General features: G+C 44.4%; 1 protein-coding gene across 1 annotated transcript in view; it reads left to right on the top strand.

The window, feature by feature from the left end:
- The window catches only part of WASHC4 (WASH complex subunit 4), a 209,637-nt gene that overhangs the window by 121,229 nt on the left and 71,664 nt on the right, over positions 1-16,744 (top strand). The window contains exons 14-16 of the mRNA XM_063927760.1: positions 13,467-13,593; positions 13,874-13,999; positions 15,674-15,781. Coding sequence (XP_063783830.1) covers positions 13,467-13,593; positions 13,874-13,999; positions 15,674-15,781 — 361 coding nt within the window. The remainder of the gene's footprint in view (positions 1-13,466; positions 13,594-13,873; positions 14,000-15,673; positions 15,782-16,744) is intronic.

The raw sequence follows: 16,744 nt of genomic DNA, 5'->3' as shown, positions 1-16,744 counted from the left end.
TGAAAAATTTGTATATCTGGCCAGGAATGCGGAAAAAAAGTTTATTGCTATATGGGGAAAGTGGTTGAGCTCTCGCTATTTCGCTTCACGGATGAATAATGCTGATCCCTAGATATATTTAACTAACCGATGTGGGTGTTCTGTGCGGGATCCCTGGGGTGGGTGGCCCATGGCCGGCCGGATTCAAAGATTCTAAGGCACGATACTGACATGACAAAAGATAATAAGATGTGTGTATAATATTTAGAAAATCCGGGTCATCACTGCTCTGTTGCTATTTCTGACTTCGAATGAGGTACATAACACCACGTCACACTATGCTATTGATGAAATACCGTAAGCATGTTGTTTTATTACTTTCTATTTGTATAAGTGTTTAAGTCTAGTCGAGCTATGTTTGTTATAGCTGCCCTAGGCATTGTTTAAATGTTAAAGCACTGGAAAAACCAATAAAAACTTATTGAATTTAAAAAAAAAGACCCTTGATATATTTGAAAGTTTCTATCATGTCTCCCCTTTCCCTTCTCTCCTCCAAACTATACATGTTAAGATCTTTTAGCCTTTCCGGGTACGTTTTATGATGTAGGCCATGCACCATTTTAGTTGCCCTTCTTTGTACACTCTCTACTGTATTTATATCCTTCTGGAGATATGGTCTCCAGAACTGGACACAGTATTCCAGATGGGGCCGCACCAATGACCTATACAGTGGCATTATCACTTCTTTTTTCCTGCTACTGATTCCTCTCCCTATGCAACCAAGCATCTGACTTGCCTTTCTCATTGCTTTGTTGCACTGCTTTCCTGCTTGAAATAGTGACTCCTAAATCCCTTTCCTCCTCAGTAGTTTCCATTATAGTACCCTTGATACTATATTTAGCCTTTGGGTTTTTGAGACCCAAGTGCATGATTTTGCATTTTTTAGCATTAAACTGTAGTTGCCACGTTCTTGACCATTTCTCAAGCCTAGCTAGGTCATCAATCATTTGTTTTACCCCTCCCGGTGTGTCTACCCTGTTGCATATCTTTGTATCATCTGCAAAAAGGCATACCTTCCCTTCAATACCATCTGCAATGTCATCAACAAAGATATTAAAGAGAACTGGACCAAGTACAGATCCCTGGGGTACTCCACTGGTAACATTTCCCTCCATAGATTGCACTCCATTAACTACAACTGTCTGTTTCCTATCCTGCAACCAGGTTCTTATCCATTTAACTGTTTTATAATCCACCCCCACGCTTTCAAGTTTATTTAGCAGTCTGCGATGTGGGACAGTGTCAAATGCCTTACTAAAGTCTAGATATGCTACATCTACAGCTCCCCCTTGATCTATTATTTTCGTCACAGAGTCAAAAAAGTCAATAAGATTTGTTTGGCATGATCTACCACCAGTAAATCCATGCTGTTTTGGATCCTGTAAGTGGTTTGATTTAAGATATTCCCCAACTCTTTCTTTTAATAGTTTTTCCATTACTTTCCCCACTACTGATGTAAGGCTTACTGGTCTGTAGTTACTTGCTTCTCCCTTGCTTCCACTTTTGTGCAGTGGAACTACATTTGCTCTTTTCCAGTCCTCTGGAATGGCACCTGTATTTAGTGACTGGTTAAATAATTCTGTTAACGGTGTTACCAGCACATCTTTTAGCTCTTTGAGTATCCTTGGGTGTATCCCATCTGGTTCCATTGATTTATCCACTTTTAGTTGTGAAAGTTCTGTTAGGACCTTCTCCTCTGTAAATGTACTTTCATCTACCTTATTTTTATGAATGTCCTTGCAACTTAACTGTGGCCCCATCCCTTCTTCTGTAGTAAATTCTGAGCAAAAATAATTATTTAGGTGATCTGCTATTGCCTTGTCTCCCTCCACCAAATTCTCACTCTCTGTCTTAAGTCTTATTATTCCTCCATTTGATTTTCTCCTTTCACTTATATACTTAAAAAAAGTTTTGCCCCCTTTATCTACTGACTGGGCCATTTTTTCCTCAGCTTCTGCCTTTGCACGTCTGATCACTTTCTTAGCATCCTTCCATCTGTCAAGATACACCTCTTTGTCATTATTATTTTGAGTCTGTTTGTATTTCCTAAAAGCCATCTTTTTTGCTTTCACACTAGTTGATACTTCTTTTGTGAACCACACTGGCTTCCTTTTCCTGGTGCTTTTCCTAACCCTTTTGATACAAAGGTCTGTTGCCGTTAGTATTGCACTTTTTAGTTTTTCCCACCTCTCCTGCTCCCCTTCCAAGTTCCACCAGTCCGCCAATGAATCACTTAAACATCTCCCCATTTTTGCAAAATCAGCATTTCTAAAATCCAACATCTTTGTTTTTGTGTGACAGGAGTTGGATCCTGTCTTTATTCTAAACCATACTGCTTGATGATCACTGGATCCCAGGTGCTCACCCACATATATGTCGGATATCCTATCACCATTTGTAAGAATTAAATCTAATATTGAATCTTTGCGAGTGGACTCCGTCACCAATTGCTTGAAAGATGCTCCCTGTAAGGAATGTAGAAATTTGCCACTTGTAGCTGAATTTGCAAAAGACCCCTCCCAATTTACATCAGGTAAATTAAAGTCTCCCATGATTATGACTTCTCCCTTTAAAGCCATTTTAGTGATGTCCAACAATAGGTTTCTGTCCAAATCCTGCCCCTGGCCTGGTGGTCTATAGATCACCCCAATGCGAATAACATCCTTCTCCCTGGTTTCTATGGTGACCCAAAGGGCCTCAGTTTTGTCTTCAATATTTTGTATTAAAGTAGCATTTATGCTTTTTTCACATACATTGCTACCCCTCCTCCTATTCTTCCTATTCTATCCTTCCTAAATAAATTGTATCCTGGTATAACTATGTCCCAGTCATGATTTTCATTGCACCATGACTCTGTAATTGCCACAAAATCCAGGTTATCCCTTGTCATTATCGCAATTAGCTCTGGAATCTTGTCTCCTAAGCTCCTAGCATTTGCACACATAGCTTTAAGATTTTTGTCTGTGCATTTGTTATTAGTAACCATGTCCAGACTGTACAAAATAAATGACAAGTTTAAAGTTGAAATTACCTGTTTGGGGATGTTGCTCAGTGTTTGATATCAATCAATTTTTTTTACTAATCAGGTATCACACTGTTTCCTTTACACCATGAATACACCTCCCTAAATGTAAAGATATAGGGGTATATGCAATTGCGGTCGAATTCCCGAAATTGTTGAATTTCGGGACTTTTTCGCCCCAAAAAAAAAATCGTCAATGCAATTCAGTACTTTCCGTCCAAAAAACGGACTTTCAAAATGCGACTTTTTGAAATTCGACTTTTGTCAAATTCGACTTTTCTGCAATGATACAAGTGCTGCAATTCGACCAAAGTATATTCAATTGAAGTTTGTAAATTCGACAACAGTGCTTTTAGACAGTAAATTCGACATTTTCAATCCGCCACACTTTGGTGGGTGAAACTAATAAAAAAAATTTAAAACATGTTTTTTTGTGTGTTTTTTTTTTTTTATTGATAATAGCATATCTATTTATATTAGAATGGATTAGGTACTTGGTTTGTCTTTTTTGGAGGCACAAGTATTATTTATATATTTCTCTAACGTCCTAAGTGGATGCTGGGGACTCCGTAATGACCATGGGGAATAGCGGGTCCGCAGGAGACTGGGCACAAAAGTAAAAGCTTTAGGACTACCTGGTGTGCACTGGCTCCTCCCCCTATGACCCTCCTCCAAGCCTCAGTTAGATTTTTGTGCCCGAACGAGAAGGGTGCACACTAGGTGGCTCTCCTGAGCTGCTTAGTGAAAAGTTTAGTTTTAGGTTTTTTATTTTCAGTGAGACCTGCTGGCAACAGGCTCACTGCATCGAGGGACTAAGGGGAGAAGAAGCGAACTCACCTGCGTGCAGAGTGGATTGGGCTTCTTAGGCTACTGGACATTAGCTCCAGAGGGACGATCACAGGCCCAGCCATGGATGGGTCCCAGAGCCGCGCCGCCGGTCCCCTTACAGAGCCAGAAGACAGAAGAGGTCCGGAAAATCGGCGGCAGAAGACGTCCTGTCTTCAACAAGGTAGCGCACAGCACTGCAGCTGTGCGCCATTGCTCTCAGCACACTTCACACTCCGGTCACTGAGGGTGCAGGGCGCTGGGGGGGGGGGGGGCGCCCTGAGACGCAATAAAACACCTTGGATGGCAAAAAATGCATCACATATAGCTCCTGGGCTATATGGATGAATTTAACCCCTGCCAAAATACATAGAAAAACGGGAGATAGGCTCCGCCCCCTTATCGGCGGCCTTATCTCCTCAGCACACTGGCGCCATTTTCCCTCACAGCTCCGTTGGAGGGAAGCTCCCTGGCTCTCCCCTGCAGTCACTACACTACAGAAAGGGTTAAAAAAGAGAGGGGGGGCACTAATTATGCACAGTATTAAAGATACAGCAGCTATAAAGGGAAAAACACTTATATAAGGTTATCCCTGTATATATATAGCGCTCTGGTGTGTGCTGGCAAACTCTCCCTCTGTCGCCCCAAAGGGCTAGTGGGGTCCTGTCCTCTATCAGAGCATTCCCTGTGTGTGTGCTGTATGTCGGTACGTTTGTGTCGACATGTATGAGGAGAAAAATGATGTGGAGACGGAGCAGATTGCCTGTAATAGTGATGTCACCCCCTAGGGGGTCGACACCTGAGTGGATGAACTGTTGGAAGGAATTACGTAACAGTGTCAGCTCTGTATAAAAGACAGTGGTTGACATGAGACAGCCGGCTACTCAGCTTGTGCCTGTCCAGACGTCTCATAGGCCGTCAGGGGCTCTAAAGCGCCCGTTACCTCAGATGGCAGTTATAGACGCCGACACGGATACTGACTCCAGTGTCGACGGTGAAGAGACAAATGTGACTTCCAGTAATGCCACACGTTACATGATTGAGGCAATGAAAAATGTTTTACACATTTCTGATAATACGAGTACCACCAAAAAGGGGTATTATGTTTCGGTGAGGAAAAACTACCTGTAGTTTTCCTGAATCTGAGAAATTAAATGAGGTGTGTGATGATGCGTGGTTTTCCCCCGATAAAAACTGATAATTTCTAAAATGTTATTGGCATTATATCCTTTCCCGCCAGAGGTTAGGGTGCGTTGGGAAACACCCCCTAGGGTGGATAAAGCGCTCACACGCTTGTAAGAACAAGGGCTCTACCCTCTCCTGAGATGGCCGCCCTTAAGGATCCTGCTGATAGAAAGCAGGAGGGCATCCTAAAAGGTATTTACACACATACTGGTGTTATACTGCGACCAGCAATCGCCTCAGCCTGGATGTGCAGTGCTGGGTTGGCGTGGTCGGATTCCCTGACTGAAAATATTGATACCCTAGATAGGGACAGTATATTATTGCCTATAGAGCATTTAAAAGATGCATTTCTATATATGCGTGATGCACAGCGGAATATTTGCCGACTGGCATCAAGTCTAAGTGCGTTGTCCATTTCTAACAGTAGAGGGTTATGGACACGACAGTGGTCAGGTGATGCGGATTCCAAACGGCATTTGGAAGTATTGCCTTATTAAGGGGAGGAGTTATTTGGGGTCGGTCTTTCAGACCTGGTGGCCACGGCAACAGCTGGGAAATCCACGTTTGTACCCCAGGTCGCCTCTCAACATGAGAAGACGCCGTATTATCAGGCGCAGTCTTTTCGTGGGCAAGCGGGCAAAAGGTTCCTCATTTCTGCCCCGTGACAGAGGGAGAGGAAAAAGGCTGCAGAAATCAGCCAGTTCCCAGGAACAGAAACCCTCTCCCGCCTCTGCCAAGCCCTCAGTATGACGCTGGGGCTTTACAAGCAGAATCAGGCACGGTGGGGGCCCGTCTCAATGAATTTCAGTGCGCAGTGGGCTCACTCGCAAGTAGACCCCTGGATCCTTCAGGTGATATCTCAGGGGTACAAATTGGAATTCGAGACGTCTCCCCCTCGCCGTTTCCTAAAGTCGGCTTTACCGATGTCTCCTTCTGACAGGGAGACAGTTTTGGAAGCCATTCACAAGCTGTATTCCCAGCAGGTGATAATCATAGGTACCCCTCCTGCAACAGGGAAAGGGGTATTATTCCACACTGTTGTGGTACCGAAGCCGGACGGCTCGGTGAGACCGATTCTAAATCTAAAATCTTTGAACACTTACATACAGAGGTTCAAATTCAAGATTGAGTCACTCAGAGCAGTGATTGCGAACCTGGAAGAAGAGGACTACATGATGTCTCGGGACATCAAGGATGCTTACCTTCATGTCCAAATTTACCCTTCTCACCAAGGGTACCTCAGGTTTATGGTACAGAACTGTCACTATCAGTTTCAGACGCTGCCGTATGGATGGTCCACGGCACCCCGGGTCTTTACCAAGGTAATGGCCGAAATGATGATACTCCTTCGAAGGAAGGGAATTTTAGTTATCCCTTACTTGGACGATTCCCTGATAAGGGTAAGATCCAGGGAACAGTTGGAGGTCGGTGTAGCACTATCTCAGGTAGTGTTGCGGCAGCACGATTGAATTCTCAATATTCCAAAATCGCAGCTGATTCCGACGACTCGTCTTCTGTTCTTAGGGATGATCCTGGACACAGTTCAGAAAAAGGTGTTTCTCCCGGAGGAGAAAGTCAGGGAGTTATCCGAGCTAGTCGGGAACCTCCTAAAACCGAGCCAAGTCTCAGTACATCAATGAGATGGTTCTGGGAAAAATGGTGGCTTCCTATGAAGCAATCCCATGCGGCAGATTCCACGCAAGAACTTTCCAGTGGGACCTGCTGGACAAATGGTCCGGGTCGCATCTTCAGATGCATCAGCGGATAACCCTGTCACCAAGCACAAGGGTGTCTCTCCTGTGGTGGTTGCAGAGTGCTCATCTTCTAGAGGGCCGCACATTCAGGACTGGGTCCTGGTGACCACGGATGCCAGCCTGCGAGGCTGGGGAGCAGTCACACAGGGAAGGAATTTCCAGAGCTTATGGTCAAGCCTGGAGACATCACTTCACATAAATATCCTGAAGCTAAGGGCCATTTACAATGCTCTAAGCTCAGCAAGACCTCTGCTTCAAGGTCACCCGGAGTTGATCCATTCGGACAACATCACGGCAGTCACCCACGTAAACAGACAGGGTGACACAAGAAGCAGAAGGGCAATGGCAGAAGCTGCAAGGATTCTTCGCTGGGCGGAAAATCATGTGATAGCACTGTCAGAAGTATTCATTCCGGGAGTGGACGACCTCCACCCGGGAGAGTGGGGACTTCACCCAGAAGTCTTGCACATGTTTATAAAACTCGACAAGTATTGCGCCAGGTCAAGGGACCCTCAGGCAATAGCTGTAGACGCTCTGGTAACACAGTGGGTGTACCAGTCAGTGTATGTGTTCCCTCCTCTGCCTCTCATAACTAAGGTACTGAGAATTATAAGATGGAAGGAGTAAGCACTATATTCGTGGCTCCGGATTGGCCAAGAAGGACTTGGTAACCGGAAATTACCGCGGCTGCGTTTAACGGCAGGGCGGTTGAACGCCGGATCCTGAAGGAAAAAGGCATTCCGGATGAAGTCATCCCTATCCTGATCAAAGCCAGGAAAGATATAACCGCAAAACATTATCACCGCATTTGGCGAAAATATGTTGCGTGGTGCGAGGCCAGTAAGGCCCCGACGGAGGAATTTTCAACTAGGTCGATTCCTACATTTCCTGCAAACAGGAGTGTCTATGGGCCTGAAATGGAGGTCCTTTAAGGTTCAAATTTCGGCCCTGTCAATTTTCTTCCAAAAAGAACTAGCTTCAGTCCCTGAAGTTCAGACGTTTGTGAAAGGGGTACTGTATATACAGCCTCCTTTTGTGCCTCCAGTGGCACCTTGGGATCTAAATGTAGTTTTTGGGTTCCAAAAGTCACATTGGTTTGAACCACTTAAATATGTGGAGTTAAAATATCTCACATGGAAAGTGGTCATGCTGTTGGCCCTGGCCTGGGCTAGGTGCGTGTCAGAATTGGCGGCTTTATCCTGTAAAAGCCCTCATCTGATTTTCCATTCGGACAGGGCGGAATTGAGGACTTGTCCTCAGTTTCTCCCTAAGGTGGTTTTCAGCGTTTCACCTGAATCAACCTATTGTGGTGCCTGCGGCTACTAGGGACTTGGAGGACTCCAAGTTGCTGGACGTTGTCAGAGCCCTGGAAATATAGGTTTCCAGGACGGCTGGAGTCAGAAAATCTGACTCGTTGTTTATTCTGTATGCACCCAACAAGCTGGGTGCTCCTGCTTCTAAGCAGACTATTGCTCGTTGGATTTGTAGTACAATTCAGCTTGCACATCCTGTCGCAGGCCTGCCACAGCCAAAATCTGTAAAAGCCCATTCCACAAGGAAGGTGGGCTCATCTTGGGCGGCTGCCCGAGGGGTCTCGGCTTTACAACTTTGCCGAGCAGCTACTTGGTCAGGAGCAAATACGTTTGTAAAATTCTACAAATTTGATACCCTGGCTGAGGAGGACCTGGAGTTCTCTCATTTGGTGCTGCAGAGTCATCCGCACTCTCCCGCCCGTTTGGGAGCTTTGGTATAATCCCCATGGTCCTTACGGAGTCCCCAGCATCCACTTAGGACGTTAGAGAAAATAAGAATTTACTTACCGATAATTCTATTTCTCGTAGTCCGTAGTGGATGCTGGGCGCCCATCCCAAGTGCGGATTGTCTGCAATACTGGTACATAGTTATTGTTACCAAAAAATCGGGTTATTATTGTTGTGAGCCATCTTTTCAGAGGCTCCTCTGTTATGCTGTTAACTGGGTTCAGATCACAGGTTGTACGGTATGATTGGTGTGGCTGGTATGAGTCTTACCCGGGATTCAAAATCCTTCCTTATTGTGTACGCTCGTCCGGGCACAGTATCCTAACTGAGGCTTGGAGGAGGGTCATAGGGGGAGGAGCCAGTGCACACCAGGTAGTCCTAAAGCTTTTACTTTTGTGCCCAGTCTCCTGCGGAGCCGCTATTCCCCATGGTCCTTACGGAGTCCCCAGCATCCACTACGGACTACGAGAAATAGAATTATCGGTAAGTAAATTCTTATTTTTTTTAAATAATATATATATTTTTTTTTTTTTTTAGATGGAATGGTAAAATTCAGAAAAACAATGGCGTGGGGTCCCCCCTCCAAAGCATAACCAGCCTCGGGCTCTTCGAGCTGGTCCTGGTTCTAAAAATGCGGGGGGAAAAATTAACAGGGGATCCCCCGTATTTTTAAAACCAGCACTGGGCTCTGCGCCTGGTGCTGGTGCAAAAAATACGGGGGACAAAAAGAGTAGGGGTCCCCCGTATTTTATACACCAGCATCGGGCTCCACTAGCTGGACAGATAATGCCACAGCCGGGGGTCACTTTTATACAGTGCCTTGCGGCCGTGGCATTAAATATCCAACTAGTCACCCCTGGCCGTGGTACCCTGGGGGAGTGGGGACCCCTTCAATCAAGGGGTCCCCCCCCCAGCCACCCAAGGGCCAGGGGTGAAGCCCGAGGCTGTCCCCCCCATCCAAGGGCTGCGGATGGGGGGCTGATAGCCTTGAGAAATTTGAAAGAATATTGTTTTTTCCAGTAGTACTACAAGTCCCAGCAAGCCTCCCCCGCAAGCTGGTACTTGGAGAACCACAAGTACCAGCATGCAGGAGAAAAACGGGCCCGCTGGTACCTGTAGTTCTACTGAAAAAAAAATACCCAAATAAAAACAGGAGACACACACCGTGACAAGTACAACTTTATTACACACTGCCGACACACACATACTTACCTATGTTGACACGAAGCAGTCGGTCCTCTTCTCCAAGTAGAATCCACGGGTACCTGAAAATAAAAGATAATTATACTCCCCTCAATCCAGTGTCCAGATATAAATCCTCGTACTTGGCAAAACAATTAAACGAACACCCGACCAGCGGACTGAAAGGGGTCCCATGTCGACACATGAGACCCCTTTCCACGAATGCAGACACCCCCGTGACAGCTGTCACAGAAGTGTCTCTTCTACCAATCAGCGAGTGCAACGTCCTTGCACTCTGCTGATTGGCTCTGTGGGCGTCTGAGCTCAGATAGTGCATCGCAAAGCCTCTCCATTATATTAAATGGTGGGAACTTTGCGTCAGCGGTGAGGTCACCCGCGGTCAGCGGCTGACCGCGGGTAACCCCACCGCTACCCGCCAAGTTCCCACCATTGAAAGTAATGGAGAGGCTTTGCGATGCGCTGTCTGAGGTCACACGCGCACAGCCAATCAGGTGAGCGCCACGGAAGTAACGCTTCCTGATTGGCTGAAGGTACCTCAGTGACAGGAGTCACGTGGTGTCCCGGCATTCGGGGAAAGGGGTCTGATGTGTAAACATGGGACCCCTTTCAGTCCGCTGGTACGCGTGTTCGTTTTCTTTTTTTAACAAGTACGTGGATTATCTCCCGGACACTGGATTGAGGTGAGTCTAATTTTTTTCACAGGTACCCCGGATCGTCGGAGACTGTGGCAGTCGGCGGGTCAACATAGGTAAGTATGTGTGTGTCGGCAGTGTGTAATAAAGTTGTACTTGTCACGGTGTGTGTCTCCTGTTTTTATTTGGGTATTTTTCCCCCAGTAATACTACAGGTACAGGCGGGCCCGTTTTTCTCCCGCATGCTGGTACTTGTGGTTCTCCAAGTACCAGCTTGCAGGGGAGGCTTGCTGGGACTTGTAGTACTATTGGAAAAAACAATATTCTGTCATTTTACTCAAGGCTATCAGCCTCCCATCCGCAGCCCATGGATGGGGGGGACAGCCTCGGGCTTCACCCCTGGCCCTTGGGTGGCTGGGGGGGGGGACCCCTTGATTGTAGGGGTCCCCACTCCCCCAGGGTACCCCGGCCAGGGGTGACTAGTTGGATATTTTAATGCTACGGCCGCAGGGCACTGTATAAAAGTGACCCCCGGCTGTGGCATTATCTGTCCAGCTAGTGGAGCCCGATGCTGGTGTAAAAAATACGGGGGACCCCTACTCTTTTTGTCCCCCGTATTTTTTGCACCAGCACCAGGCGCAGAGCCCGGTGCTGGTTTTAAAAATACGGGGGATCCCCTGTCAATTTTTCCCCCGCATTTTTAGAACCAGGACCAGCTCGAAGAGCCCGAGGCTGGTTATGCTTTGGAGGGGGGACCCCACGCCATTTTTTTCCGGGTTTTTCCCGTTTTTCCCCGTTTTTTTAAATCACTGCAAAATCCGGCAAATCGGCCGTTTTTCGCCCGCGGGACTGTCGAATCCGTTTTTCATTTAATATGGTGAATTCCGGAAGCCACCTGCCGGAATTCACCTGTCGAATTGTGTCGAATTAAAAAACGGCGATAATTTGCCGCGATTCGCCGCTAATTGCATATACCCCATAGTACACCTGACCACAATGACCAAATGATCAAAGGAGGTAAACACCAGAGAGCATGCAATAATAAACTATGTTTCACTATGCAACTTCCCCACACATGCAACGCCAATTACAAGCCAATTATTACATCAAAAAACATACATGAGTTTGCATACATGACATACATGACATGCACATACTGCCCCTGTAAGCTGTCCTACTTAGTAAATATGTATACATAATTAAAAATAAAAGTTATAGTTAAAATGGGCATACACTATACAATTATCTGGCAGATAATCTGCCAGATCTGGCTGGTTGAATTGAAAATCTGGTAATGAGTAAGAGCAAATGACAATATTTGCTCCCAAACACTGGAAAACAGACGGAAAGTGTTGTTCATACAAATTGGTTAAATCACAGATTTTAACCAATTTGTTTGAACGACAGCTGTTGACCATTTTCTTTTAAACTTTAAGTTTTTTTATTGAAGAGTTTACACAAAGAAATGGAGAACAGAATAAAGAGATGAGGAAAACACAGGGGAAGTCCGGAATGGTTACCATAAGCAAACTTAAACAACGCACAGTCTGAGGAGTATACAATTGGTTACATAGAGCGTACAGACACAAGAAAAGGAGAAAGCACTAAAAGAAGACATGAAGAGAACATATCTGGCATCACGGCATTCTCGTAGAGGTCATTCTAGGAGAGGTCGAGCACGGACATATCAATCGGAGAGCTGTATACTGTTAGCCTACCTTCTCTACTTCTATAATCAGACCATCCCAACCATTTCATGTGGATAGAGTTAGCAGATGAGGAGTATTTAGCCTCCGCAGTTTCAAAAATGAAATGTTTGTGAATCTTATTTTGGATGAACTCTAAGGTGGGAACACTCTCAGACTTCCACATCAAAATATGTCCCAAGACATATCGGTCACCTGCAGAGAGGCGATCTACGTACAAGTGAAATAGCGCCAGAGCTGGGTCCATTGGGATGCTGAACCCTAACACCATGCCAGCCATATTTAAAACTTCTCTCCAAAGTGGTTGTATACGAGGACATGCCCAGAAGATATGAAAGATATCCCCCGTGGAGCCGCATTTCCTCCAACATGATTTAGATTGGGAAGGCCAGATTCTGTGCTGTCTCTGTATAAGCTTGTAAAACATTTCAGAGTGGTTAACACATTTGGAGACTTTAAAACAAGACCTAAATACAGGTTGAGTATCCCATATCCAAATATCCGAAATACGGAATATTCCGAAATACGGACTTTTTTGAGTGAGAGTGAGATAGTGAAACTTTTTTGTTTTTTGATGGCTCAATGTACACAAACCTTGTTTAATACACAAAGTTATTCAAAATATTGTATTAAATGACCTTCAGGTTGTGTGTATAAGGTGTATAAGAAACATAAATGCATTCTGTGCTTAGACTTAGGTCCCATCACCATGATATCTCATTATGGTATGGAATTATTCCAAAATACGGAAAAATCCCATATCCAAAATACCTCTGGTCCCAAGCATTTTGGATAAGGGATACTCAACCTGTATACCATCCCACTCTGCCTCAGTAAAGGACCTATTCAAGCTTTTGACCATTTTCCAGTGTTTGGGAGCAAATGGTTAATTGTGATTGAGGCCATCACAAAACTGTTTAGAATAATACAGATTGGAGAACTTTAATAGCAATGGGAGTCATGGTCGGCTTCATGCTCCCAGTTTGATGATGACTGGCATGGAAACGCATGCAACATAAAGGTTGTACACAACATGCAATGGAGTGGATACTTATGTAAACAATTGTTGTCCTAGTTAATTTGTTTCTTTAGAGGTGCTTCCTTGCTTTTTGCATTTGACATTAGTTGTTTTTGTGTTTTCCACATTCATTATGTAAGAAAATAACATAAAAAATTTAGCAGGAAAACAACAAGGTCATATCCTATCTGCTTTGAAACCTATACACAGGGTGGCATGACTGGCTCATGTGGCTTAAAATACAAATTAGTTGCAAAAATATAGAGGCTAATGATGTAAGCACTACTCCCTCCACTTACTCATTGGTTTCTGTTTCTCCAAGAGATGTCCAGTCATATTATGTACTTGTGAGTGCTTGGATGATGAAGATGGAATCCATTTTGTCCAGAGAGCAGAAAACTGAAAAATTTGCTGAGGATCTGACCAACAGATGTAACATATTTGTACAGGTATTTATTTTATTTCCTCAAAATATATAATAGCTCAGCTAGAAGAATTCATGAAATCCAAGAATATAGTTAAACTTCACATTATGTGAAAATAGTGACTTTGACCAAGTTCCAAAATCTGCATCTTATACTTTTCCAAATTTTCAATGTTGGAACTGCTCAGGAGCCACAAGTGATACCCACGGTCTATTATCTTTGGGCCTTGGCCTGTTATTTTGGGTGTCCTTTCCTCAAACATTTTATATTCCAACATTTCGGTATGTGCTCCTGTTTCTTCCAGGGTTTTCTTTATGCCTGTGGCCTTAGCAACATCATCAAAACCACTATGAACCTGTATATGTCTATGCAGAAACCTATGACCAAAACATCGGTGAAAGCATTATGTAGACTTGTAGAGCTTCTCAAGGTACAGTCTTTATTTCAGTTCATATGACGGTCAATTTTTGTCTATAATATTTGGCTTTAATATAGTTAGAAAATTAAATGTTTTGTGTGTTATTACTTTTTTGTGTGTTATTACTTTTTTGTGTGGATACTTCTGGTATTTAAGGTAAATGTTGTATGTTATGCTACTCTTACTCTCATACCTCACCAAATATACTGTAGTTTGTCCCTATGTCACAACTTGACCCTGATGCACAATATTATTTAAATTGATCAGATCGTTATCCAGCATATTAGATAATACAGGTTAGGTTGTAAGTGCAAATATGTCCCAACCCTGTTAATGCTGGAAGTGGTTCGCAGCTCCTCATAAGGTCCTAAACAGCTGCAACATGTCCTGTTTGGTCACCCAAGTTTTGATGCCATATTGCCAGCTTTATAGTGTTAACCTCTATATAAGTATATTCCACTGTGCTTGTACTACCACTGTTAATATCAAGCTTTTTTGCAAAATGTATATGGTTCCCAATGTATTGATTATAGCAGTGATCTGAGAATATGTCCAGAGAAGCCGTGACTTTTCCATGCACTACAACATTGGGGGTAATTCTGAGTTGATCGCAGCAGCAAGTTTGTTAGCAATTGGGCAAAACCATGTGCACTGCAGGGGGGGCAGATATAACATTTGCAGAGAGAGTTAGATTTGGGTGGATTATTTAGTTTCTGTGCAGGGTAAATACTGGCTGCTTTATTTTTACACTGCAATTTAGATTTCAGTTTGAATACGCCCCACCCAAATCTAACTCTCTCTGCACATGTTATATCTGCACCCCCCTTCACTGCACATGGTTTTGCCCAATTGCTAACAAACTTGGTGCTGCGATCAACTCAGAATTAGGCCCATTGTCTTAAATAACTGTAACAGCTAGTGCCTGGAGTATTGCAGAATGCTTTATAGAGAACTAGTTACCAGCCCATCAAAATGATGGAACAACATAACAGTAATGTCAGTGCCTACTGTGCGTGCCCTGAACGGAGCAACACTTGAGTTGCATCGTCAGTCGCCAAATACTTGAATTCCCCCCTCCATGGAGGTGAAGAGCAGCAGAAGCCATTTATTATATAGGATGCTAAATTCATATGTTTACTAGATGGTTTAATCAATCATTAGCTGTATGATTAGGAACCATAATCCAATTCCATGTGAAGGGTGCGAGGTGCCGTTGCCTCTGCGTGTAAATGAACTTGCACCCATTGCAGCCCTTTTAGTGCCTACTCGCAGATTTTTGGGCTGTGAACAAAAATATGCGAATTGGTGGTACCCTAAGTACTGGCACCCCTGAAAACATTGCAGGGAATAGGATTGACCCCCGGTACGTGAGACTGGTAACAAACTTGGCTAATTTTACCCTGTTTTTCTTTTGGGACATACTGGACATTCTATTCCCCTTATTCATATACTATAACATTTCAATAGAAAGGACATTTGCCCTCTATGTGTAGTATACACCCATCCAACAAAATAGTCCATACTGTGGGGAGATTCAATTAGCTACATGTATTCTACAGAAGGCAGGTTCAGCTTGCAGCTTACAGATGTGCAGGCAGAGTGTGCCTTCGGTAATAGGCGGATAAATGAATGTGCAACATGCAGCTTGCTGCCAATGGAAACTGTAAGTAATGTTTTCTTCTCCAGGCTATTGAGCATACTTTCCACAGAAGAAGTATGATGGTTGCTGATTCAGTGTCCCATATCACTCAGCACCTCCAGTATCAAGCTCTTGCTGCCATTGCTGTTGCAAAGGTATTTATACCTAAGGGAACTGTGCAAAGTTTTATTTTTTTATTTTTATCTTTTAAAGCCTGAGCTCCTACTGCTTGACGTTTGACAGCAAATTACTGTTATTGAGTTCTTAATGGCTCATACACAGCAAATTACTATAGTTTCCTGTGCATATGGTGGATTCTGGCTGAATGCACATTGGGCCTAATTCAGCATGGATCGCTATTCAGAGAAATCGCAAATTTGAGCGATAATCAAACAACAGCGCATGCATAGCGTTCGTATTGCGCACGCGTGAGGGGTAATAGCAACAGATATTACGTACAGATCATAATCGCATTGTAGCCGCTGTTTGACAGGAAATGTGCCATTTTTTGGGTGTGTGAGATAAAACACAGGCGTGCTCAGTCGTTTTTGGGGAAGGTCTCTGACGCGCAGACCACTTCCAGGCCGTCTCAGTCGCAGATTACTGGCAGCCTCAGACCTGCTCACATTTGCTCAGGCGGCAAAGATGCGTTGATGTTCGGGGATTGCGCACGCTTCTGCGAGTGGATAGTGATCTGTGATGCATTCACAATTTTGCACGGGGCCTTTTTTCTTCCTGTCGGGGTGACGCCTTTCGCAGACAATTGCAATTTCTCAAAATAACGATCCATGCTGAATTAGGCCCATTGTGCACAAACCAGAGCATTGCTTCCACATAACAGTGGCACTGCTCTGTTTACATACTATTTATGTAGGAAACCCCATCGTCTGGAAGATGCCTGTTTGTGTAGGAATGTATCCATGTCCACATCATACAACAGAGGTTCAACCAGATGCTGTCCCCTCCAGCCTCATGACACGTCTTTCCAGCCTCCTTCCCCATTTCACATCAGTCTCCTTTTACTCCAGCCTCCTGCCCCTGTGATTGTCCAGCCTCCTTGTCCCCATGTCTGACCAGCCTTCTGCCCCCTGCCACTTCAGCCTCTTGAGTCCAATAGG

Source organism: Pseudophryne corroboree, chromosome 6, assembly GCF_028390025.1.
Source record: "Pseudophryne corroboree isolate aPseCor3 chromosome 6, aPseCor3.hap2, whole genome shotgun sequence".
Classification (NCBI taxonomy): domain Eukaryota; kingdom Metazoa; phylum Chordata; class Amphibia; order Anura; family Myobatrachidae; genus Pseudophryne; species Pseudophryne corroboree.
The sequence above is the reverse complement of the archived record's forward strand: the minus strand, read 5'-3'. Positions and strand labels throughout refer to the sequence as shown.